Source organism: Natator depressus, chromosome 25, assembly GCF_965152275.1.
Source record: "Natator depressus isolate rNatDep1 chromosome 25, rNatDep2.hap1, whole genome shotgun sequence".
Lineage (NCBI taxonomy): Eukaryota > Metazoa > Chordata > Testudines > Cheloniidae > Natator > Natator depressus.
The window spans coordinates 3,186,346-3,212,949 of NC_134258.1; the positions used below are offsets into that span (position 1 = coordinate 3,186,346).

The window sequence follows — 26,604 nt, forward strand, 5'->3', positions numbered from 1 at the left end:
GGAGGGATTTACACTTTCTCCAGGAACTAACATTCTGGACTTTGTAACCGACCTACAAAACACCCTCCAAACTTCTTTAGCCCTTGCTAGAGAAAACCTAAAAGATGCTCAGGAAGAGAGTATGATGAACATGCCAGAGAACGTTCCTTCAAAGTAGGGGACCAGGTCATAGTCTTAAAGGCGCTCCAGGCCCATAAGATGGAAGCGTTGTGGGAAAGGCCATTTACGGTCCAAGAGCGCCTGGGAGCTGTTAACTATCTCATAGCATCCCCTACCTCAAACCTAAAGCCTAAAGTGTACCATGTTAATTCTCTAAAGCCCTTTTATTCCAGAGAATTAAAGGTTTGTCACTTTACAGCCCAGGGAGGAGATGACGCTGAGTGGCCTGAAGGTGTCTACTACGAAGGGAAAAGTGCGGGTGGCGTGGAAGAGATGAACCTCTCCCTGACGCTTGGGCATAGGCAGCAACAGCAGATCAAGGAGCTGTGCACTAGCTATGCGCCGACGTTCTCAGCCACCCCAGGATGGACCAAATGGGCATACCACTCCATTGATACAGATAATGCTCACCCAATTAGAGCCCAACCCTACCGGGTGTCTCCTCAAGCCAAAATTGCTACAGAACGGGAGATCCAGGACATGCTACGGATGGGGGTAATCCGCCCCTCTAACAGTGCATGGGCATCTCCAGTGGTTCCAGTTCCCAAATTGGATGGGGAAATATGTTTTTGCGTGGACTACCGTAAACTAAATGCTGTAACTCGCCCAGACAACTATCCAATGCCACACACAGATGAGCTATCGGAGAAACTGGGACGGGCCCAGTTCATCTCTACCTTAGACTTAACCAAGGGGTACTGGCAAGCACCACTGGATGAATCCGCCAAGGAAAGGTCAGCCTTCACCACACGTCGGGCTGTATGAATTTAATGTGCTCCCTTTCGGACTGCGAAATGCACTCCCCACCTTCCAGAAACTTGTAGATAGTCTCCTAGTGGGACTGGAAGAATCTGCAGTTTCCTATCTTGACGATGTGGCCATATTTTCTGACTCATGGGCAGAACACCTGGAGCATCTCCGGAAGGTCTTCGAGCGCATATGAGAGACAGGACTAACTGTTAAGGCTAAAAAGTATCAAACAGGCCTAAACAGAGTGACTTACCTTGGACACCAGGTGGGTCAAGGAACTATCAACCCCCTACAGGCCAAAGTGAATGCTATCCAAAAGTGGCCTGTCCCACAGTCAAAGAAATAGGTCCAATCCTTCTTAGGCTTGGCCGGATATTACAGGCGATTTGTACCACACTACAGCCAAATCGCTGCCCCACTGACAGACCTAACCAAAAAGAAACAGCCAAATGCAGTTCAGTGGACTGAAGAGTGTCAGAAGGCCTTTAACCAGCTTAAAGCAACACTCATGTCTGACCTTGTGCTAAGGGCCCCAGACTTTGACAAACCGTTCCTAGTACCCACAGATCCATCCGAGCGTAGTGTGGGAGCAGTTTTAATGCAGGAAGGACTGAATCAAGAGTTTCATCCTGTTGTGTTTCTCAGCAAGAAACTGTCTGAGAGGGAAGTCACAGGTCAATCAGCGAAAAGGAATGTTACGCCATTGTGTACGCTCTGGAAAAGCTACGCCCATACATTTGGGGATGGCATTTCCACCTGCAAACAGACCATGCTGCACTGAAGTGGCTTCATACCATCAAGGACAATAACAAAAACACTTCTTTGGTGGAATTTAGCTCTCCAAGATTTCAATTTTGAAATACAACACATTTCAGGAGCTTCTAACAAAGTGGTTGATGCACTCTCCCGTGAAAGTTTCCCAGAATCAACTGGTTAAAATCATCCTTGAAATGTGGAAAATATTGTTAGTTTTTATATAATCAGTAGTATATCTAGAGGTGCATGTGTCTTATTAACTCCGTTTTCTCCTAGAGCTCCAGGAAGAAATCACAGCAAGTGTGGTACAGGCTGTCCAGCACCGTCTGTGATATGTGGGGCGTGTCATAACCATACAGCTAAGGTAGCCTATAATTCCTCCTTACCTGTAAGGGGTTAAGAAGCTCAAATAACCTGGTTGGTACCTGACCAAAAGGACCAATGGGGAAAGAACATACTTTCAAATCTTGAGAGGAGGCTTTGTTGTGTGTGTTCTCTTGGGAAGCGGAGAAGCATCAGGTCAGAAAACTCCTTCTCCTATAAACCATCTGTCATAAATATAAAGGGGAGGGTAAACACCTTTAAAATCCCTCCTGGCCAGAGGAAAAACCCTTTCACCTGTAAAGGGTTAAGAAGCTAACGTAACCTTGCTGGCACCTGACCAAAATGACCAATGAGGAGACAAGATACTTTCAAAAGCTGGGGGGGGGGGGAAACAAAGCCTCTCTCTCCGTTTGTGTGATGGTTTTGCTGGGGACAGAACAGGAATGGAGTCTTAGAACTTAGTAAGTAATCTAGCTAGATATGCATTAGATTATGATTTCTTTAAATGGCTGAGAAAATAAGCTGTGCTGAATGGAATGGATATTCCTGTTTTTGTGTCTTTTTGTAACTTAAGGTTTTGCCTAGAGGGATTCTCTATGTTTTAAATCTAATTACCCTGTAAGGTATTTACCATCCTGATTTTACAGAGGTGATTCTTTTACTTTTTCTTCTATTAAAATTCTTCTTTTAAGAAACTGAATGCTTTTTCATTGTTCTTAAGATCCAAGGGTTTGGGTCTGTGGTCACCTATGCAAATTGGTGAGGATTTTTATCAAGCCTTCCCCAGGAAAGGGGGTGTAAAGGTAAGGGAGGATTTTTGGGGGAAAGATGTTTCCAAACGGGCTCTTTCCTAATAATAATAATACCAGTTAGACGTTTGGTGGTGGCAGCGAAAGTCCAAGGGCAAAGGGTAAAATAGTTTGTACCTTGGAGAAGTTTTAACCTAAGCTGGTAAAAGTAAGCTTAGGGGGGTTTTCATGCAGGTCTCCACATCTGTACCCTAGCGTTCAGAGTGGGGAAGGAACCTTGACACCATCCTAAAAGTCTCTCATATTACAAAAATTGTTAGTAAAAGCCAGGCAAGGCGTGTTAGATTATCTTTTGTTCTGCTTGTGAATTTTTCCTTTGCTGGAGGGAGGTTTATTCCTGTTTTTTGTAACATTGAAACTAAGCCTAGAGGAAGTTCTGCTGTGTTTTTGAATCTTTTGTTACCCTGTGAAGTTATTTTCCATCCTGATTTTACAGAGGTGATTTTTACCTTTTTTTAAAATAAAATCCTTCTTTTAAAAACCTGACTGATTTCTCTATTGTCCTAAGACCCAGGGGTTTGGGTCTGTGATCACTTTGTAACCAATTGGTTAGGATATTATTCTCAAGCCTCCCAGGAAAGGGGGTGTAAGGGCTTGGGGGGATATTTTGGGGGAATAGGAACTCCAAGTGTTCCTTTCCCTGATTCTTTGTTAAATTACTTGGTGTGGCAGCGTACCCTCCAAGGGCAAAGAATTTGTGCCTTAGGGAAGTTTTAACCTAAGCTGGTAGAAATAAGCTTAGGGGGTCTTTCATGCGGGTCCCCACGTCTGTACCCTATTGTTCAGAGTGAGGAGGGAACTCTGACAGACTAACTCACAGATCACCATGGAAGCAAACTTTTAGCAAGCTGCCTGGTCTAGAGTATCTTCCAGCCTGCAGTTCTGGCCATATTTGTCACTAGCCATGCAAAGTTGTAAGCTGAGAAACTTTCCACCTCACCTCTTCCAGTGATTTATTAATGTCATCTCAACTTGGAGCTCTGTTGGAGCAAGGATGACATTCCCACGTATTGGAGTCCCCAGTCTCCAGCCATGGAAGAAATATGAGCAGCCAAGACCTATATTAAAGGCACAGACTTTTAATCGTTCTGTTAAAATTAAATCCCTGGTTAGCTGTGGTCTGCTAGCCCTGCTGCCACGTGAAATATGGATTCCAGGCTACCCAGCACTGGCAGATTGCTGCAAAGTGGTGAATGGCTCTTGTAAAACAGACTCAGAACTGCTTTACAATCTGTCCTGACCCAGACGTCTAGCCAGTTTAGGTTCTAGTGAACAGTGATTCTCTCAAACGCAAGTAAAAGGGGTGTGGCAGCCTTTCAAGGAGTAGACATTTTACTGAATAAAAACGTGACTCAGAAAGCAGGTCTGATGTCTAGACAAGGGGCGATTTACCATCAGTTTAAAAAAATCAAATCAAATCAAATGTTGTTTCAGGCCATGTAGGTCTGTGCACAGCTTCTCTCGGTCTGCCTCTCATGGGAGTCCTGGCAATGTGTGGCTCTTCGAGGTCACAAGTAGGAGCAGGCAAGGCTGCGAGTGGGGGACAATGCGTCTCGGTGCTCTCCGCCGCATCATTCTTCCAAGGCAAACCTCAGGTTGTTTGCCTTGGCACATTGACTCTTCAGCTGGTGCTTGCCCCGGAGAATGTGCTAGTTGTTTCTACGGGGTGAGGAGTTCTACCCAGGCCCAAGCTAAAGCCTCCAAGTTCTGTGGAAGGCTTCAGTAGAGCAGGTTAAAAAAAAATTCTTTTCCGCCACAGAAAATTTTTATTTTTTTTTTTTGGCAGAAATTCAAATACAAAAAAAGTTCATCCTACACCGAAAAATGTCTGAAAACCAAAATAATCTTGGCAGTGGACGGAGTGTACCATGGGAGTTTCTGGTGAGGGTGCAACATGGGAGATGTAGTCCACCAGGGACCTTGGCCCCATAGAGGAGAATGGGCAAATGAGGGAACCAAACTACAAATCCCATGAGGCATTGCAGCAGCTTTCCCAAACTGAAATGTTTTTGTTTTCAGGCATTCAATTTTTCAAAGAAAAAATTAAATTTCCTATGAAAAGCAGAGACTTTTCATGAAAACTTGCATTTTGTCAAACATTAATTTTCCATGAAAAATAGTTTTGATGGAATATTATTGTCCAGTTCTCCTACCTGGCCATGGGAGCTGGATCCCAAGATAATGGTACTGTGCTCTCCTGGAGCCTGGGTGGGAATCTGAAAATTGCAATCACCAGAAGTCTGGACATAACAGCGTATTTGGAGTAAAGGATTCTCATCACACTAGTATTGATGGCAAAATGGAAAATATTCCTTCTACTTTACTACAGTAGAAATATGTGTTACAGATCCTGAAAACAAGGCTTCAGGGCAAGCCGCAGGGACTGATTCTCCACTCATTTGCCCCAGTGTAAATCAGGAGTAACTGCAATGAAATTAGCCTAATTGTACTGATGTAAATCTGGAGGATGCGATCGAAGAATTGGACCTGTAATCTCTTCTAATTTGGTGGCTACCAATAAGGCTTCATAAACCAAAAGACTAAAATGAGAGCCACCAAAATGTGGCTGGCCACTGCTCTAGAGAGCGTTTGAGTAAGATTGTGCTGAAAAGTTTTTGAGACGTGGTTAAGAGATTTAGATTACAGCAACATCAGATTCCCTTCCAGCAGGTAGACCTCTACCTTCAAGAAAACCAAGTTCTAACATCTACCCATTACATATGCAGATGTAGCAGTAAAAAAACAACCCACCAAAAGTCCCTGACAGCAGTCAGGTTCTCAGATAATCCTGATTATCAAGGATCCTGTGATGAGTTGTATCCAGATTGTACTCCCTAACGATTCAACAGGGAAAAAATCAAGTCAATTAGACATACTTTGGGTCTGACTTTGTTAGTTCTAATTCCAGCTAGACTACATTTGGAAAAAAACTAACGGTAGGAATTTTTTAAAGTACACTGGAAGCAGGAAGCCTGCCAAAGAGGCAGTGGAACCACTAGACAATGAAGGTATTAAAGGAGCTCTCAAGGAAGACAAGGCCGTTGCAGAAAAGCTAAATGAATCTTTTGCCTTGGTCATCACTGCAGAGGATGTGGGGGAGATCCCTACTCAGAGCTATCCTTTTTGGGTGACAAATCGGAAGTCTTGTCCCACACCAAGGTGTCAACAGAAGAGGTTTTAGAACAAACTGATAAAGTAAACAGTAATAAGTCGCCAGGAACACCAACTCTTCTACTAAGAGTAGTCCTGTCTTTCTCAGTGAGATTACAGTGTACACTAAAAAGAACAGGAGGACTTGTGGCACCTTAGAGACTAACCAATTTATTTGAGCATAAGCTTTCGTGAGCTACAGCTCACTTCATCAGATGCATCGGATGCATCCGATTTTGCGAATACAGACTAACACGGCTGTTGCTCTGAAACCAGTGTACACTAAGTGTTTGCAGGATTAATCACTATAACTTCATCACAATGAGCCCCTCTGTTTAATACCCTTTTCAGCATTTCATTGTTACAGACACTGTCTCGGAAAGTGAAGCCTGTCTCCTCAGCAAGTTGAACAGCAAATCAAAATTAAAGAGAGCAAGTGAAATAATTTTAAAAAATGGGAAAATATGTTTAGTATCATAAGAGGAATAAGGAAAAATGCAGAGAACAATCTTTTAACAAATCCTTACTTGTTTTTGGATTGAGACTGCTTTGCTTAGGGCACTGTTCAAACACAGTAATGTTCCAGCTTTTTTTAGCAGTGAGTTTCTATAAAACCTTTAGCTATGTGCCCTCTCTTCGCTAGTTAATCTGCTTGCTTCCTTTCAGTTCAGTTATTTGTACATTTGTGGATCTTTTTCAATTAAGAGTAAGTAAAGTCAAATTTGATTTGGGCAAAAATTATGTTAAAAACCCCATATATCAGCAAAGGAACCAACCACAAGGAGGACTTTTCTTTGAAAACAGACAAAAAATATAATGTATTTCCAGGAATTTCACAAGAGCATCATCTGGAAAGTAGCACCACCAACTCTTCTGTACGTTTTTTCTTAAACCTCTGAAGCAAATCAAAACTTCAAAACCAGTTCTTAAAACGTTTGAATAAAACCCCCATAACCTACTCATGTCCATTCCAGATAAAGGTCTGCCCTGCAAAATCTTGCCTTCTGCATTTGCTGCCGTAACAAGACAGACCAGTTTAACTCAGAGGTCCAAGCTCAACTGTCTACACAATATAAATCAAGGCACCACAGAAAGGTTGGGGAAATAAGAGCACAAAGTTAAAAGCCTCCATTTGTTGCCCTCACGTTTGTTCCTGCCATTGTTGGTAATACTTTGATTTCAGTCTTTACAACAGGGGTCACATGTGAGGAGTACGCTAGCCAGGGAGCTGCCTTGATCTGTTAAAGAGGGGGCTTTCCACACATTCTGACCACACTGAAAACAGCTCAGATTGAATCTTTAATGAACCAATTCCACAGCTTATGTGTACCACCCAGACTCCTGGCTTTAACAGACCCTGGTGCACTCAGACATCAGGGCCATGCAGGTATGTGGGTGGAGGATGATGGGAAAGCTTTGGCCATGGTCTTTCCTACCAGGACTTGTCTTGTTGATGGTGGTGAGAGAAAATGAGCAAGGCACATCTTGAGTTCTGCCTGGAGGTTCACAGGGAAGCCCAGTACATCGACACACATTGAGGTAGCTCATAATAAAAGAATAAAGGATGTCTGGGGAACTGTGAGCCCCCTATCACATCCAGGCAACAGTTCTGAACAAATTCTGGAGTCTTGTTCCTTATTTGCATTGATGTGACTGCACTCTGTCAGGTCTCATCAGACACAGCAGGGTTTCGTTTTCCAGGTGATTAACATAACTCTGGTTTGACCCTCATGCCATACCACACCCCAAGGTGCTGCAGGCAGCCTGGCCAACCTCACACATGCAAAAATCAGCAGTCAGGCCCCCAAAATCATAAGATTAGTTTAAAAATGATGAGATTTAAAAAAAAATACATGGAAGGTACTTTTTATTTGCATTCTGTCTTTTGACTCTTTGGGGGTCATGTTTTCAAACTTTTCTCTACAACCATTTCAATCTTTTAAAAAATGAAAGCTCAAGATTCTGCTATTTGCACAAGACTCCAGAGGCTGGCGCTTTTGGAAAAATGCTGACTATCACAAGACTCATGATACAATCACCAGAGTTGGTAACATAGTGTATGTAAGGGATGCATTGATGGAGCTCTCCTGTGGCTTAAGGTTTGGTCCTTGTTTGATCAAAGCCAATGGACGTTCTGCCCTTGACTTCAGTGGAGCAGGATCAGCCCAAGAATCATTAAACTTTTGACATTCTCTTGAAGCCTTTTGCTTGAAAAGAAGCTTGGATTCCTGTTTCTGTGTCGGGAATCTGATGCAGGCAAGCATGCATGTTTCTAATACATACAAAGTGCCTGCATATGTATAACAATAACTGTTATTTGGGCTCAATGAGTCATGAGTCTTGCCCAAGTAGGATGCTAATGCCTACCACTAAACAGAGCTACAGCTTATATGCCGGCCTCTGTCAGGCAGCAAGCCATTCAGGAGGGTTAGTAATAAACATCGACTACTGGAAGGAGTGAGTACTAGGAAACTGCAAGAGGCATTTGCCGCTGTTCAACCAGTTTAACAGATTCCAAGGCCAGAAGGGAGCACTGTGATCATCTCTCTGACCTCCTGTATAGCACAGGCCAGAGAACTTCCCCCAAACAATTCCTGTTTGAACTAGAGAAAACCCCAGCCGTTCATGATTGAAATATTGTAAGTGATGGAGAATCAACAATGAACTTCGGTAAATTGGTTAATTACTCTCACTGTTAAAACTTTATACCTTATTTCCAGTCTGAATTTGTCTAGCTTCAGCTTCTAGCCACTGGATCAAGTTATACCTTTTCTGCTAGACTGAAGTGCCTATTATCAAATATTTGTTCCCCATGTAGGTACTTATACATTGTAATCAAGTCACCCTTAACCCTTGGAACTCCTTGAGTCTACCACTGTAATGCAGGTTTTCTAATCTTTTAAGCATTCTTGTGGCTCTTCTCTCAACCCTCTCCAATTTATCGACATCCTTCTTGCATTGTAGGCACCAGAACTGGACACAGTATTCCCACAGCGGTTACACCAGTGCCAAATACAGAGGTCAAATAATCTCTCTACTCTTACTCAAGATTCCCCTATACATGCATCCAAGGATCATATTCGCCCTTTTGGGCACAGTGTTGCAGTGGAAGCTCATGTTCAGCTGATTAGCCACCACAACCCCCAAATCTCTTCCAGAGTGTCTGCTTCCCAGGATAGAGTCCCCCGTTGTGTACGTATGGCCAACATTCTTTGTTCCTAGATGTAAAAATGTATATTTAACTTCATTAAAATATATATTGTTTGCTTGCACCCAGTTTACCAAATGATCCGTATCGCTCTGTATCAGAAACTTGTCCTCTTCGGTATTTACCACTCCCCCAGTTTTTGTGCCATCTGCGGACTTTACCAGTGGTGATTTTATGTTTTCTTCCAGGTCATTAATAAAAGTGTTAAATAGCAGAGGTCCAAAAACGATCCCTGCTGGACCCTACTAAGAACACACCCAACAGATGATGATTCCCCATTTGCAATCACATTTTGAGACCGATCAGTTACATAGTGATAGCGCTAGTCTGTCCCTCTCACTGGGTTTTACGTGCGTTGAACAAGTCTCTAACGACATCTGGGATGCAGGGAAATATCATCATCCCTGTTTTCTGAATAGGATAGTGGTGCACAGAGGGGAAGTGAGGGAGGTGGAAACAGGACTTAAAGGAGCACAGAGGGCAGTGTTTCCCATTTTACAACAACCCAGATTCCTTTAAACTGCCCAGATTACATCCCAGCCTCCCTGGTATGCAGCCATGGGCAGGCAACAGTAAGAATGCACTTTGGCTTCCACTGAAGGAGTTGGTATCCTAACCAATCACTTTGCCTTTGTGCAGAAGGATTTTTTTAAACTCAGGGGCCCAGATTCTCGGCTCTGCTAAGGCCACTTTGTTCTGTTTGCATGTTACGTGCACGTGGGCCTTGAACAGGCCAGACAGCCACTGGTATGGAGCTGGCAAATATGGCGTAAGTGTAACCCCCAAGGAGATGACCTAGATTCCTGGGGCTCTGTCTGCAGGCAGCTCAGGGAGAGGCACACTGCCCCTGGTATGGAGGGAGAGCCAAGCCAGACTCAGAATCTGCCCAGCAACCAATAGGGAATGTAATGCCCCTCCCAGGGAGCTCAGGAAAGGGGAGAAGCCTTTTTTGAGTCAGTCTGGAGCCAGCCAGGGCAAGGGCAGGCCTGGCTATGTGGGGAGCTGGTGAGTCCCAGGCCTGCATGCAGGGTTCCCCCAAGAACTGGCCTCTAGGGACCTGAAAACAAGATCCCTCAGCTGGGCTTTTCCCTCTCAACTGATGACTCCCAGTTTGTAGGGTTTTGCTGGGAAACTTCCCCAGCCAGGCTGAGTTAGCCCCCAGCTCCCTACGTGAGACCAGTCACCACATGGTCAGCTCTGCTCTGGCTGTTAGTCCAGGGCTGGCCTGCTAGGAGTGTGTCTGGATTCTGAGCTAGGAGAATACAGTTTGGAGTTTAGTATAGTTGTGTAATCTGCACCTTGAGCCCTGCACCCCTTTGTGGCGAGGGGAAATCCTGGGACCGAAGCCGTCTGATTCCTTCCCAAAGAAGCTCCCTGCCACAGAGATCAGTCCCTCTGCAGTGACTGAGGAGTCCAGAGTCATCTCTGAACCTGAGGATCATTCATGGACTTTGTGAGTGCACCATCTTTTAGTTAGTCAGTTAGGGAATTTGTTTTGGGGAACCCCTACCCCCTGAACTGTGTCCTCGAGACAGGGAGTATGGGTTTGGGGATTTTATAACCTGTTGCAAATTAAACCTGTGGAGGGATTTACCACCTCCTCCCACTTGTGAGTCCTTTGGGCTGTACTGAACCCAGTCAGCCACACTGCTAAACCACCGCAGAGAAGATACCGTGGTCATAGATCATCAAGGGCCCCAACAAAGTACGTGTACCAATAGGACACTAATCTTACATTTGCTACATCAGGTCCCGTGAGTGGGGAAAGTCATGGGTATTATTATACAAGAAGTGGAAGATTGTACAAATGACCAGAGAAGAGTATAAAAATATTGCTCGGGCATACAGGAGTGAAATCGGGAAGGCCAAATCACACTTGGAGATGCAGCTAGCAAGAGATGTTAAGAGTAACAAGAAGGGTTTCTTCAGGTATGTTAGCAACAAGAAGAAAGTCAAGGAAAGTGTGGGCCCCTTACTGAATGAGGGAGGCAACCTAGTGACAGAGGATGTGGAAAAAGCTAATGTACTCAATGCTTTTTTTGCCTCTGTCTTCACGAACAAGGTCAGCTCCCAGACTGCTGCACTGGGCAGCACAGCATGGGGAGGAGGTGACCAGCCCTCTGTGGAGAAAGAAGTTGTTCGGGACTATTTAAAAAAGCTGGATGTGCACAAGTCCATGGGGCCGGATGCGCTGCATCCAAGAGTGCTAAAGGAATTGGCGGATGTGATTGCAGAGCCATTGGCCATTATCTTTGAAAACTCATGGCGATCGGGGGAGGTCCTGGACGACTGGAAAAAGGCTAATGTAGTGCCCATCTTTAAAAAAGGGTAGAAGGAGGATCCGGGGAACTACAGGCCTGTCAGCCTCACCTCAGTCCCTGGAAAAATCATGGAGCAGGTCCTCAAGGAATCAATTCTGAAGCACTTAGAGGAGAGGAAAGTGATCAGGAACAGTCAGCATGGATTCACCAAGGGCAAGTCATGCCTGACTAATCTAATTGCCTTCTATGACGAGATAACTGGCTCTGTGGATGAGGGGAAAGCAGTGGACTTGTTGTTCCTTGACTTTAGCAAAGCTTTTGACACGGTCTCCCACAGTATTCTTGCCAGTAAGTTAAAGAAGTATGGGCTGGATGAATGGACAATAAGGTGGATAGAACGCTGGCTAAATTGTCGGGCTCAACGGGCAGTGATCAATGGCTCCATGTCTAGTTGGCAGCCGGGATCAAGTGGAGTGCCCCAAGGGTCGGTACTCGGGCCGGTTTTGTTCAATATCTTCATTAATGATCTGGAGGATGGTGTGGATTGCACCCTCAGCAAGTTTGCAGATGACACTAAACTGGGAGGAGAGACAGATACGCTGGAGGGTAGGGATAGGCTACAGAGGGACCTAGACAAATGAGAGGATTGAGCCAAAAGAAATCTGATGAGGTTCAACAAGGACAAGTGCAGAGTCCTGCACTTAGGAGGGAAGAATCCCATGCACCGCTACAGACTAGGGACCGAATGGCTAGGCAAGCAGTTCGGCGAAAAGGACCTAGGCGTTACAGTGGATGAGAAGCTGGATATGAGTCAACAGTGTGCCCTTGTTGCCAAGAAGGCTAACGGCATTTTGGGCTGTATAAGTAGGAGCGTTGCCAGCAGATCGAGGGATGTGATCATTCCCCTCTATTCGGCATTGGTGAGGACTCATCTGGAGTACTGTGCCCAGTTTTGGGCCCCACACTACAAGAAGGATGTGGAAAAATTGGAAAATGTCCAGCGGAGGGCAACAAAAATGATTAGGGGACTAGAACACATGAGTTATGAGGAAAGGCTGAGGGAACTGGGGATGTTTAGTCTACGGAAGAGAAGAATGAGGGGGGATTTGATAGCTGCTTTCAACTACCTGAAAGGGGATTCCAAAGAGGATGGATCTACACTGTTCTCAGTAGTACCGAATAATAGAACAAGAAGTAATGGTCTCAAGTTGCAGTGGGGGAGGTTTAGGTTGGATATTAGGAAAAACTTTTTCACTAGGAGGGTGGTGAAGCACTGGAATGGGTTACCTAGGGAGGAGGTGGAATCTCCTTCCTTAGAAGTTTTTAAGGTCAGGCTTGACAAAGCCCTGGCTGGGATGATTTAGTTGGGGATTGGTCCTAGTTTCAGCAGGGGGTTGGACTAGATGACCTCCTGAGGTCCCTTCCAACCCTGATATTCTATGATTCTATGCCCAAGTCTCTCCTAGCACTACGGCCCCTCCTGCAGTGCCTTGTGCTGGGGCCAAGCAGCCCTAAATCAAAGAGCTGAAACCTTCTCCCTTTGGCTGCCCCTCCACAGTATATCAGACAGGTCACTCCCATTCCCTCCCTTCGGAGGTGACTCAGAAGATGTCAATAGAAATTGTGTAGGGCAGCAGTTTGTGAACTCGCCAGCTACCTGGGGCTACCTCCAGGTGGGCTCCAACCTGCGCTGCCCCTGAGTCAGGCACCCCCAATCCCTTGCATGGCTGTGTGCTGTCTCTGAGTGTCATCTGAACATGCCAGCTCTGCCAGTGCCCCCAGCCACTGGTTCTCTCCATTTGCTTCCTTGGCACTGTGGCACCCTTCTTTAAAGAACCCTTCCTCCCTCTTCAATCAGAACGAATCCAGGGCTCTGAGAAATGCTTTTTCTCCCCAAATGGCCCCTTCCCTTCATAAGGTGTCACTGGTTGCAGACCCTGTTTAATAACTAATGGCCATGGTAATTAGTAGTTTTCTAATTAAGGCTGTAGCCAATCCTTCATTCTGATAGGTGAAATTAAGCAGCCATTAGCTCACAGGAAAGAGCATTTCCAGTGCAGGACCCAGCTGGGCTGCAGACACTCTAATGACCCTTTCTTCCCCCCTCGTTAAACCCATTCTTGCTGTTGAAAATCATTAAATAGTTCATTAACATAATAATCCTTTTAAGATCCTGCATTGCAAATGGATTTGTCAAGTGCTGTTCCTGAAGGAGTTTGTCATATTAAATTGTCTTCTACTGTAATGAATTTTATGATAGATTGTGCTGCTTTGGGAATGATATATGGCCATCTCTTGCTTTATTAGCCAGTCTTGTAAAGTAATTTGTGAATCAGAGGCTCATTTATTTTGCTGAGTCTCTCCTTGTGTGAGAGGAACTTTGCAAAGCAGAGTTGTGAGGGGGCACAGAGCACGATATTGCATTGCCAGGAGAAATATTAAGTCATCTCTGTTCCTGTATTTCTGCAGCCATGCCCCCTATTCCCTAATCACCCTGACTACTCTAGTGTAGCTACTCTAGGTTCAGTTGTTTTTAGCTATTCCCTGTTGACTACAGAGCTAGGCATTGAGGACTAGCATGGGTCAGAGGGGGAATAATAAAAGAGATGTGTCTTGCGTTAAATCCTATGACACAGAAGAATTTTGTGTATTTGTACTGGTACCGATTTCCTGAGTGCACACACCCAAAGTGACGTGGCACTAAGGGAGAGCAGATCAGGAACCGAGACTGCAGCCACACTACCTTGTGATGTGTCATCCCCATCACAGCACACAAGCTAAGATGTACTGGGCTGCATCAGGGATTTTACAGGAGACCTCCAAGGGGAAGTCATTGTGCTGCAGGAAGTAGAGCTGGGGAGCCAGTGGGCAGAGCTCTTTCCTCTGCGTGAACACGTACAGTGGGATTTCTGAAAGAGTCTGTGGGAGATAGGTACCTAAAAAGCTAATGAGTGTTGGGCACCTTCCGGAGCCTTCGGAAGTCCCACCTGCAGTTAACATTCCAGCATGTTGCGAAGGGCCCTGTGCTGCATGGGAGGTACTGTACTGTTCTTCCAATAAGGTGCAATCCTGGGGTCATTAAAAATCCCAGGGCACTTTTCAGAGGAATTGGGGTAGAATCCCTGTATCATGCTCAAATTCCAATTCAGAAAAGTTGGAGATGGAGAAGAGCTATTCAGTTATCTAGTCCCTCTCCCTGCCAATCCAGGATAAAAGTAACTACATCCTGTTTCCCTAAACTCCAGGCGATAAGATATGTTGCTTCGCTTTGTGTCCTATATTGTCACTGTATACTGTTGCCCTTGCTGTGTTCCACCCCAGAGGTAGTAGCATTTCCGTGATGGATGAAGTGAGCCCTGTGAACAGTGTGTTAACTTCACAAAATGCTTTGCGATCCTTCAGGATGGAAAGTGCAAAATATAATGTAAAAAGGGAAAATATTGTTTATAAAATTCATACGAGCACAATGATTAGAGTGCTCTGATGGTGCAGGACCAGCACTGGTCAAAAATTTTCCATTGATAAAATTGTTTCCTGACAAAAAAAGTGGTCTTTCCACAAATATTTTTTTTCTGGCAAGTATCTGCTTTCCATAGGAAATTCCGAATTTTCATCAAAAAACCAAAGGCCTGAAAACTGAAATATTTTTGGATGAAAAACAAAATATTTTGTTCTGGAGATGCTGCTGTAGTATCTCATGGGGGTTGAAAGTCAGTGTGCTCTTGTCCCCACACTCCTGAATGGGCCGGGCCCCACAGCAGTACTACATCTCCCATGATGCACCACAGCTACATCAAAATATTTAATTTTTCAGCCAACATATTTGGTATTAAAATTTTTGCCAAAAACCAAAATTTTCTGCATTTTCTCCATTTTCCAACCAGCCCTGGGCAGGCAACTTGCATAAAAGGAGAGAGTAAACAGAATGGGGCTGCACACTTTATTGTGTTATAGGGACTACTAACGTGAGTAAAGTTACTCATGTGTAAAAGTGTTCACAGGATCAGACCTTAGTCTGGCAAGGAGAGGAATGAGAGAATGCAGGCTACAAGGACAAATGAGAGTAAATGGTATAGAACAGGCCACTCACGTGCCCTATTTTATCCTACCCCATAAAAAGAACTTGAAGACCCTCAAATGTCTGTTAGAATCATAGAATCATAGAATATCAGGATTGGAAGGGACCTCAGGAGGTCATCTAGTCCAACCCCCTGCTGAAACTAGGACCAATCCCCAACTAAATCATCCCAGCCAGGGCTTTGTCAAGCCTGACCTTAAAAACTTCTAAGGAAGGAGATTCTACCACCTCCCTAGGTAACGCATTCCAGTGTTTCACCACCCTACTAGTGAAAAAGTTTTTCCTACTATCCAACCTAAACCGCCCCCACTGCAACTTGAGACCATTACTCCTCGTTCTGTCATCTGCTACCACTGAGAACAGTCTAGATCCATCCTCTTTGGAACCCCCTTTCAGGTAGTTGAAAGCAGCTATCAAATCCCCCCTCATTCTTCTCTTCCGCAGACTAAACAATCCCAGTTCCCTCAGCCTCTCCTCATAAGTCATGTGTTCCAGCCCCCTAATTATTTTTGTTGCCCTCCACTGGACGTTTTCCAATTTTTCCACATCCTTCTTGTAGTGTGGGGCCCAAAACTGGACACAGTACTCCAGATGAGGCCTCACCAATGTCGAATAGAGGGGAATGATCACGTCCCTCGATCTCCTGGCAATGCCCCTACCTATACAGCCCAAAATGCCATTGGCCTTCTTGGCAACAAGGGCACACTGTTGACTCATATCCAGCTTCTTGTCCACTGTAAGCCCTAGGTCCTTTTCTGCAGAACTGCTACCTAGCCATTCAGTCCCAAGTCTGTAGCGGTGCATGGGATTCTTCCCTCCTAAGTGCAGGACTCTGCACTTGTCCTTGTTGAACCTCATCAGATTTCTTTTGGCCCAATCCTCTCATTTGTCTAGGTCCCTCTGTATCCTATCCCTACCCTCCCTTGCTCTAAGGGCTAGTCTGCATGCACCCTTGCACCAAAATAACTAAACTAAATAACTTTTCATTCATTTATTTTGTGGTTTTGGTGCAGGTTTGAGTGAAGACCAGCCCTTAGACTACGATGAGTTACAAAGCAGACTAGAAAGAGTTACAAAGGGATCTCACTAAACTGGGTGAGTGGACAACAAAATGGCAGATGAAACGTTGATAAATGCAAAGTAATGTACACTGGAAAAGATAATCCCAACTATACATACAAAATGATGGGCTCTAACTTAGCTTTTGCCATGCAAGAAATAGATCTTGGAGTCATTATCGATAGTTCTCTGAAAACATCTACTCAATGTGCAGCGGCAGTCAAAAAAGCTAACACAATGTTAGGAACCATTAGGAAAGGGATAGATAATAAGACAGAAAATATCATAATGCCACTGTAAAAATCCATGATATGCCCAAACCTTGAATACTGAGTGCAGTTCTTGTCACCCCATCTCAGAAAAGATATATTAGAATTGGAAAAGATACAGACAAGGGCAACAAAACTGATTAATGGTATGGGACAGCTTCTGTATGAGGAGAGATTAATAAGACTGGGACTTTTCAGCTTGGAAAAGAGACGACTAAAGGGGAGAATATGATAGAAGTCTATAAAATCGTGAACGATGTGGAGAAAGTGACTAAGGAAGTGTTATTTATTCCTTCACATAACACAAGAACCAGGGGTCATGAGATTAAATTAATAGGCAGTGGGTTTAAAACAAACAAAAGGAAGTATTTCTTCACACAATGCACAGTCAACCTGTGGAACTTGTTGCCAGGGGATGCTGTAAAGGCCAAAACTGGAACTGAATTGAAAAAAGAATTAGATAAGTTCATGGCGGATAGGTCCATCAATGGCTATTAGCCAAGATGGTCAGGGATGCAACCCCATCCTCTGGGTGTCCCTAGCCTCTGTTTTCCAGAAGCTGGGAGTGGATGACAAGGGATGGATCACTGGATGATTCCCTGTTCTGTTCACTCCCTCTGAAGCACCTGGCACTGGCCACTGTCAGGAGACAGGACACTGGGCTAGATGGACCATTGGTCTGGTCCAGTCTGGCCGTTCTTATGTTCTTATATTATCAGTGGGACTCAGAACTAGATTTGATTCTTCTGAATAAGAATAGCATCTGCAGTTAGAAACGGCAACAGTTATCAATCCTGATCCTTTAGGGTATATACTGATCAAAAGCTGGGACAGGAAGAGATTTCCCCCCATGCTGTAGTGTTGCACATTTGTCTGGTACAGAATGCAGGTGTTGGGGGTGACAATTCCTTATGAAGAATCTGGAAGAGGCCATTGTAGGAGATGGGACACTGGATTAGATGGTCTCTTTTGGTAGAGTCCTACTTTAGCTATGTAATCCCATACAGTGGTACTGCTAACCATTTGCCAGACCCAGTGAGATGATGCTTTCTAGTCCATTTCTGATCTCAGACAGTTTTAGAGGTATGCTTCTGATGAAACCGGCAGAGACAAATGACCTTAAATACTTGTCAAGTATCAGAGGGGTAGCCGTGTTAAGTCTGGATCTGTAAAAGTGGCAAAGAGTCCTGTGGCACCTTATAGACTAACAGACGTATTAGAGCATAAGCTTTCGTGGGTGAATATCCACTTCATCGGATGCATGTACATCCGACATGTAAAGCTTATGCTCCAATACGTCTGTTAGTCTATAAGGTGCCACAGGACTCTTTGCCGCTCTTAAATACTTGGACTGTCAGAAAGCGGGACATTCTGAAGGAGAAGCTGGGACTCTGGAACAAGACACTTGATTTGGATCACTGGAAGCAGAGCTTGCAAACTGTCTTTGGGAAGAAGTTCCACATGTTCTCTGGTTTGCCAAAATGCTTTATATTCTGCATCATTTTGCCTGAAAACCAAGAAACAATGATTCCCTAGTCTGAGTGCCTTAATTTGCAGTTCCACAGGCTTTTCTAAACAGAGCTGGCATTTACCCCAACCTGGCCCTCGCTCATCCTACAGAGAGAGCTTCAAAGGCCACTAAGTAAAATGGAATAGACACTCACTGAGATGGCTGTGTGGTCCAGTGCACCCAGCAAGAGACTGGGAGCCAACAACCCTCAGCTCTGTCCCTGATGCTACCACAAACTTAACAGTTCAAACCATTGAAAAAAACGTATCAGTGTATTTACTTTGATGTTTGCAAAAAGCTATAATGACAGAGAGCCTCTACAATACATTTTCCAAAGCCTCCAGGTGACTTGGAGTCTAAGTTCCATTTTCAAAAGTCACTTACGCAGGGAGACGCTGAAGTCTCATTGTAAGTCAGTGGGATTCAGGCTCCTAAGTCACTTTTGAAAATGAGTCCTTGGCTTCTAAATCACCAAGGTGCTTCTGAACACTTTGTCCTAAATCAATCACTAATAAGACGTGCCTTTCCTCCCAGTGTGCCGCAAGGCAGGGGAATGTAGGTAAAGTCCACGGATGAAGGCAAAATAAAAACTCGCCTCACTCCAGCATTTTGCCTCCTCACTGTCAGGTACAGCACCCCAGGACATGCTGAGTCAGATGCTAATGCTGCAGCTAGTGTGTCAGCAAACCCAGCCACCACCCTGGGATCAGTAACCCTTCCTGGGTAGCCCTGGGAGTCCACGTCGGAGTTCTTGAGGGACTTTGGCCCAGGACTCCATGCTACCTTCCTCCTTTCCAAACGTGGCCTTGCACGCTCTGCCTTCCCCCGCCTCCCCTGTCGGTGATTAGCAGCAGGGCTAACAAGCTATCTGAAGGACGCACTGGAAAATATCTGAATGCGTGAGCCTTTCTCCGGGAGGAGAGCACTCCTGCCCTTCTGTGGGAATGAGCAACTCAGGGCTGCCTTTGGTGGCTCACTTTTAAAAAATGAACCCACTGCAAATGCAGCCACAATAGCTGCTGTCCATCTTTTCAGAGTCACAGAACAGCGGAAGCAAGTGACCATGGATGTCTGAACTCCAGGGATGAGTTCAGCCTGCCCCGGGCCCAGCCTTGGCTGTTGGCCCTCAGCTGCCGGTGCTCGCCTCCATGCGCCAGCTCGCTCCAACTCAGGTGTGGTTTGTGCGACCATGTCTGTGCCGAAGGTGCTGCGTTCAGGAAAAGTGAACCCATGAGAGAAGCCTTCCCGGGCAAGCGTGGGGGGAACATGGCCTTTGGAATGGCCCGGGGGCTTCTCCGATTCTGCACATTGACACAGGAAAGCTTTCCCAGACAGGCAGACTCAAAATACGCTGGAGTTCATGTAGTGATGGCAGGAGGTGCCAGGCTGACAACCCAGCTACAACATGGGCAGCAGTACCAGCTCCCCATACAGTGGCCTGCCACTCTGCCCCAACCCTCACTGGGAGCCCTCCACTCTGGCTGCCGGGGGGTTCAGTTTTCAAGCCCATTTGATCCTTGGATGAACCTGCCAATAAGAGCCCATGACCATGATGAGCTTTGTGATGTGGGTCCTGTCCACTGAGAATCACCAAGTGGCTGCACAAGGCCACCAGACCAGAGCAGCCACCAGACGATAAGGTCTTGCAGACAACACAGCCCCAGGTCTAGACTGGCATTGGAGAGCTGGACGTGAAAAGCTCTATACCCTACTGCTGGGACACTCTGACCCAAGGGAGTGCAGCTGAGTAATCACGTCTCCTCGCCTGATTCCTGCAACTGGGTAACACACGGAGCTCTCTTTGTGCCCTCAGACACTGAATTCCCCTGTGGAATTAGCTTGTTCTCCTAAGGGGAGCTTTGGAAAAGGCTGCAGGGCAGAATTTTTGCTGACATCACACATAATACAGAAAAGGCAGTTTTAAAAGCAGGTCTGGTCTTCAGAGTCTGTGCTACATTAATAACCCAAGTTCTGTACCATAAAAAGGAAATGAACATTAAACATACCCTCGTAAAGTGTCTTGGCCTCTTCTTCTCACTCTGTTTGCTGGCTGTCTTTCCTCATAGCCTGCAAATCTGTCTGTCTGAAAGTCCCCTTCATATTGGCCCTGGGCTTGTTCCATGTACAAAAGTGCTGTACATCCTAGCATGAACTTGGCCAGCCATAATAACCCCATGATGGCAAGGATTCCTTGATTCCCTCTGCTGCCCTGAAAGCCTCTTCCAGCTGGAGGGGCCCTGCTGCCCTGGTGGAGGATGGATTGTGGCAGCAAACCCTGAATGCCAGGCTGCCGTCCTGACGGTCCCCTTCTGAGGCTAGAAGCAGAGACAGGACAGAGGAGACACAAGTGTTCTTAAGGGCTTTTACATTTTTAAAATGATCATTCACCCCAGGCCCCCCTCCCCCAGCATTAATAGAGTGAGGTCACAAAATCACACTGACTTTGGCTCCTTGTGCACAATCCAGCTAACAAGCTCACACACTCATACCGCACAAAGACATTGCCAAAGAATTTCTTTCCCAAGAGTTAGGAACGGACAGAGGCTGCTCCCTCTGGATCTCTATGGAGTGGAGATACTCTCTTCCTTCCGCTCTGTCCTTCCAGAGTATTTGGAAACATAAAGAGCACCCAATTAGTGCATCAAGTGTAGTTGCAGACATGCCCTGGGGTTTGGTGTCTGCCGGCCTGCGATACCCCGAATGCAGCTCCAGGATTCAGGGCAGCAATGCAAGAAGCAGGGCTATGGGGCCAGAGAAGATGCACTCAGGACAGTGGTTTCCCAGGGGAAGCTCTGGCCTCATGTTTGTGGGCCCCCTTGCTCAGTTCCCCAGCTCTGCCCTCCCAGCCCCATGTGCCACTCAGACCAGGAGGAGTGGGGGCTGGGATGTGGGAGGGGCATGGGAAGTACACTGCCCTGAAAACAGTGTTCCCAGGTCCTGGGATTCCCTTTGAAATCCACTCCATTTCCCAGTGGGTCGAGGGGAGTCAAGGAGCCCAGAGGGTGGAGGGGGCTCAGCCCAGTGATGGAGTGGGGAGAAGGGGAATGAGGGGGGATTTGATAGCTGCTTTCAACTACCTGAAAGGGGGTTCCAAAGAGGATGGATCTAGACTGTTCTCAGTGGTAGCAGATGACAGAACAAGGAGTAATGGTCTCAAGTTGCAGTGGGGGAGGTTTAGGTTGGATATTAGGAAAGGCTTTTTCACTAGGAGGGTGGTGAAGCACTGGAATGCGTTACCTAGGGAGGTGGTGGTTTTGAGGTTTTTAAAGTCAAGCTTGACAAAGCCCTGGCTGGGATGATTTAATTGGGGATCGGTCCTGCTTTGAGCAGGGGGTTGAACTAGATGACCTCCTGAGGTCCCTTCCAACCCTGATATTCTATGATTCTATGATTCTAAGGGACGAGTATAGAGGATTGCATGGGGCTGAATGACAGGTACTACGCAGGGGCGAGGGAGAGGTGGATAAATGTGATGTGTTAGGGCTGGGCTGGTATTTGTGGGGAGCTCAGTGAAATTGTACCGTGTGTTCGGGCCATACTGGGGGCTGGCGTGAGTGCAAGGTCAAGGCTGAAGTAGTGCAGGGGATGGGATGACGGGGGAGAGCCTTTGAGCTGGGCCAGGCCTGGGGAAGTTTGCGTGACTTAGCGTGAAAGGCTGGGGGGGGTGATTGTTATGCTGGTGCTGGGGACAGCAGTAGCAGGCCCTGGATGTCCCTTAGCACCAGCAAGGGGGTAGCTCAGGGGTAGGCACAGGGATCTGCAAACAGGAGGCCAGTGTCAGGAGGCCAGTGTCTGCAAACTGGACCAGCTGCCTGGCATGATTTTGTCAACCTATGCTGTGGCCTGTGGGAGCCAAAACACGGGCACATCCCTAGACAAAGCCCACGGTCCCAGGTCCCAGGGATGCTGCTCCAGTCACTTTGCCATGCGTCTGTGTCAGTGAACAAAGCAAAATTAAACCCAGACACCTTCCAACGGGAGGAGACGGGACGCTGCCTGGGGAGCCCGCAGAGCGACGAGAGGAGGCTCAGCACCACTCACTGGGCTGCTCATGTGTGGGGAGGAACTCGTGTCACTGGGGCTGTGGTCGGTGGAGCCCATTGGGGGTCACTGGGGGCCATGGTCGGGGGAGGGATCCATCTCGTGTCACTGAGGCCGTGGTCGGCGGAGCCCATTGGAGGGTCACTGGGGGCTGTGGTTGGGGGAGCCAATGGGAGGAGGGACTCAGCTCCTGTCACTGGGGGCCGTGGTCAGGGGAGCCCATGGGGGGTCACTGGGGGTCGTGGGGGGAAGGATCCAGCTTGTGTCACTGGGGGCTGTGGTCACTGGGGGCCATGGTCAGGGAGCCCATTGGGGGAGGGATCTGGCTTATGTCACTGGGGGCCGTGGTTGGGGGGAACCCCTGGGGGGTCACTGGGTGCTGTGGGGGAGGAATCTGGCTTGTGTCACTGGGGGCTGTGGTCACTGGGGGCCGTGGTCGGGGGAGCCCATTAAGGGAGGGATCTGGCTTGAGTCACTGGGGACCATGGTCGGGGGAGCCTATGGGAGGAGGGACTCAGCTTTTGTCACTGGGGTCTGTGGTCGGGGGAGCCTATGGGAGGAGGGACTCAGCTTGTGTCACTGGGGGCCGTGGTCAGGGGGAGGGAGAGATGGAGGGATTAGGCTTGTGTCACTGGGGGCCCTGGACTGGGGGACCCCTGGGTTTGGGGGGAGGGATTCGGCATGTGTCACTGGGGGCTGTGGTCAGGGGGACCCAATTGGGGGAGGGATTCAGCTCGTGTCACTGGGGGCTGTGGTCGGGGGGAGCCAATGGGGCTCACTGGGGCCATGGTTGAGAGGAGTTCCGGGGGGGGAATCCGGCTCATCTCACTGTGGGCCTTGGTCTGGGGGAACCCCTACGGGGAAGGATTCAGCTGGTGTCACTGGGGGCTGTGGTTGGAGGGAGGGAGAGAGGGAGGGATTCTGTTCATGTCACTGGGGTCAGGGGGAGCCCATAGGGGGAGGGATCTGGATCGTGTCACTGGGGGCCGTGGTTGGGGGGAGGGAGGGAGGGATCTGGATCATGTCACTGGGGGCCCTGGACTGGGGGAGCAAATGGGGGGAGAGATTCGGCTCAGGTCACTGGGGGCTGTGGATGGAGGGAGGGAGAGAGGAAGGGATTCCGTTCATGTCACTGGGGTCAAGGGGAGCCCATGGGGGGAGGGATCTGGATCGTGTCACTGGGGGCTGTGGCCGGGGGAGGAAGGGAGGGATCTGGATTGTGTCACTGGGGGCCGTGGTTGGAGGGAGGAAGGGAGTGTCACTGGGGGCTGTGGTCTGGGGGAGCCCATGGGGGAGAGATTCGGCTCATGTCACTGGGGGCTGTGGTCGGAGGGAGGGAGGGATCTGGATCGTGTAACTGGGGGCCGTGGTCTGGGGGAGCCTATGGGAGAAGGGATTTGACTTGTGTCTCTGGGGGCCGTGGTCGAGGGAAGGGAGGGAGGGATCTGGATCGTGTCACTGGGGACTGTGGTCGGGGGGAACTCATGTGGGGAGGGTTTCAGCTCGTGTCGTCATGGCCCGTGGGGCCCACAGAGATCTCCGGAGTGGCTTTATTTTGGTGCCAAACATACTGCAAACACACCAGTGCCTTTAGCATCAAGCCTACAGGGCTGTGCCCAGGGACTGGCACCATGGACTCACAGGGTCTCAGGCAAATGGGGTGGGACAAGCAGGCCCCGGCAGTGGGAGTGTGGCCATCAGCCGTGAGCAGAGCTGCAGCAGGAGCTGAAGAAGGGGAGAAAGGCGCAGACTCTGAGCTAAGGGAGGGCTGTGAGTAATGGGCAGTGTGGGTGCCAGGTCCTGGGCCTGGCCTCGGGGATGAGGGTGGAAGTCTGGGTGTATGATAGGAAGTATGGCTGGGCTTGGACTCAGGGTGCATGAGCTAAGGGTGCATGTGATGGAAGGCAGGGCGGGGGGGTGGCTGACTGGCAGAGTCCATGGGCTGGTCTGATATGGGCAGGTAAAGTGTGGTAAATTTGAGATGTTTTATCACTGTCCTTACCCATCCCCCCTCCCTCAGCTCCCCCTCAAGGCGCATTCCTTCCCCAACCCTGCTCCCCATTCCCCAACTCCCCTGGCCCTATACTGGCATGTACAGACATTCAGCTGCTCTGTTACCCACCCCCTCACTCCAGCATGCTGGAGCTGGGAGCCAGTCCCCAGGAGAGCCAGGGCTTGCAGCTCTCCTCAGAGAAGGAGGGCCAGAGAGCATCTTTCACCCTGAGACCCCAAATCTTCTCCCAGAAGTTCCCCCTCTCCCCAAAATGAAAATGATTGCTGCTGCTGCTGCTGAAAGAGGCACAACCCTGAGCACTCCTGCTGGGAGGCATGGGGCCCTGAGCTGCCCCTAGAAGTCCCCCATGCTGTCCCACAGAAGCACTTTCCAATTCCAGCACAGCCCAAAAGCAGGCAAAAAGCAGCACAGACAAGGCAGAAAATGTGTTCAACCCATTCCAAAACTCACAGCTCCAGAGCAGCTCTTGAGGACATGCTTTTTCAAGCTCTAATATTTCAAATTCAGTGAATGAGAAAGACAGAGAGTGGGAAGGAGCAAACCGGGCTGGGAGCAGAGGCAAAGGAAGAGACAAAGAAACTGCCCTCCCTGCAGTGCCTTGCAAAATTCTACTACTTTGCTACACATGTCTGTCTGCTGAAGGCTAGGATCTGATTATCTCCAGCTAGACAAAAGAGAGGTAGTTTTTAGAGCTTTCAAAGTAACACACATATGGAAAAGTGGTCACAGAAAGCAAAGATTTTTTTTTACACTAGGAGGTTTCCAATCTCTCGTGCAGAGATTTCGGTTGTGGAGGTAAGTGACCCCTTTAACCACAGTGAAATTAGAATAACACCAACGATCAATACACAGGCACGTACCCTTGAAAGCGTTAACACTGCAGTTCTGCTAAAAGAATATGGAAAAGTAATTTACACCATCTGAAGAGAGTTAAAAAAAGCTCAAAAATTATCTGCAGCTCTGAGAAATTCCACCAAACGTTCTTTGTAAGAAATCAGCATTGACAAAGGAAAAAAAGAGAGAGAGAGAATCAATCATTAAATCTGAGCTAACACAGACTGGCAGATTTGAGGGGAGCAGGAAAGACATTTCAATCTGTGGCATTAAGTGTCAGAACTAAAGAGAGGGAAAAATGAAAAAAATAGAAAAAAGGCAGTCGAACAATTGCAAACTAGCTTTGAGATAAAGAGAAAGAAATCAGCCCCTTAGCCACTTATAGAGTCTGGATTTAGTCTGAATCTGTTTAAATACCTTTAGGTCCTGGAACTGGTGATGTGCCCAGAGCTCCTTTGTTTAGTGGAGATCTGGGCAGAAAAGAAGGGAATAAAGCCCTCACCCCTGAAGGAAAGAAAAAAGGTACAGCCTAATCCAGATTGGAGAGGGGGAGGGCCTTGTTGCGGGAGAAGGGGTGCAGGAGGAGTGGGAGGAACAGGAGAACAACCCGACTGCATTCTTGAGCCAAAAGTTTTTCACTTCAAGGAGGGGTAGGGGGGAGAGGTTGGGTTTAGTAAGAGACATTTGAATGCAGACATGATTATCACCTAACCATTCCTTGTGTGCTGAGGACCCATTCGGTTCACTTCACTGCTGAACTCACTCAGTTCAGCTCCATGGACTGGCTGCTGGTCCCAGCTTCAGGCAGGAGCAGCAGGAGGCAGAAGAAAATTAATAACAATGACTTCACATCAAAAGACTCAGGGGAAAGAATCCACTCTCAATTTGGGGGTGACTTGTTGCTTCTTTTTTGAATAAAAGAGCCCTATATTAAAGTGAGTGAACGGAAAAAGTAAAAGAGACTTTTCCTGCCAGATGTTTTATTGCAATTGATCAGGGATAATCAGGGAAGGGCAGGCGGGTTGGAGGGAAGTGATCCAGCTCAGAGATATCAGACCCAAAAGTCACAGTAGCCGCCCCCTCCACCTTCCCCAAAAACAATTTTTGAGATTTCAAAATGTTGTATTAACTTAATTATTTTAATTAATTAATTAAACATAGTATTTTGATGGTTTTAAAATTAGATCTTTCTTTTCATCACACACCAGTTCATGATCTGGTTTTGCTCACAGGGCACAATGGATGTGTTTCCTCTCCATCTTGTTTCAATAATTATTATTGATGCCTTCTGAAAAGAAAAATAAAAAGCATATGCACACAGACATACACACCCTCGACTCGTTGCATACATGCCTCTGCACACCCTGGGTATTTCCAGGAAC

At 47.3% G+C, this 26,604-nt stretch overlaps 1 protein-coding gene across 1 annotated transcript in view; it reads right to left on the minus strand.

Moving 5' to 3' along the window:
* Positions 1-25,748, minus strand: part of FBN3 (fibrillin 3) — a 293,987-nt gene extending 268,239 nt beyond the window's left edge. Inside the window, exons 1-2 of the mRNA XM_074939600.1 lie at positions 25,640-25,748; positions 20,340-20,648 (exon numbers count right to left, since the gene is read on the minus strand). Coding sequence (XP_074795701.1) covers positions 20,340-20,509 — 170 coding nt within the window. The 5' untranslated portion in view covers positions 20,510-20,648; positions 25,640-25,748. The remainder of the gene's footprint in view (positions 1-20,339; positions 20,649-25,639) is intronic.
* Between the last annotated feature and the right edge of the window lie 856 nt (positions 25,749-26,604).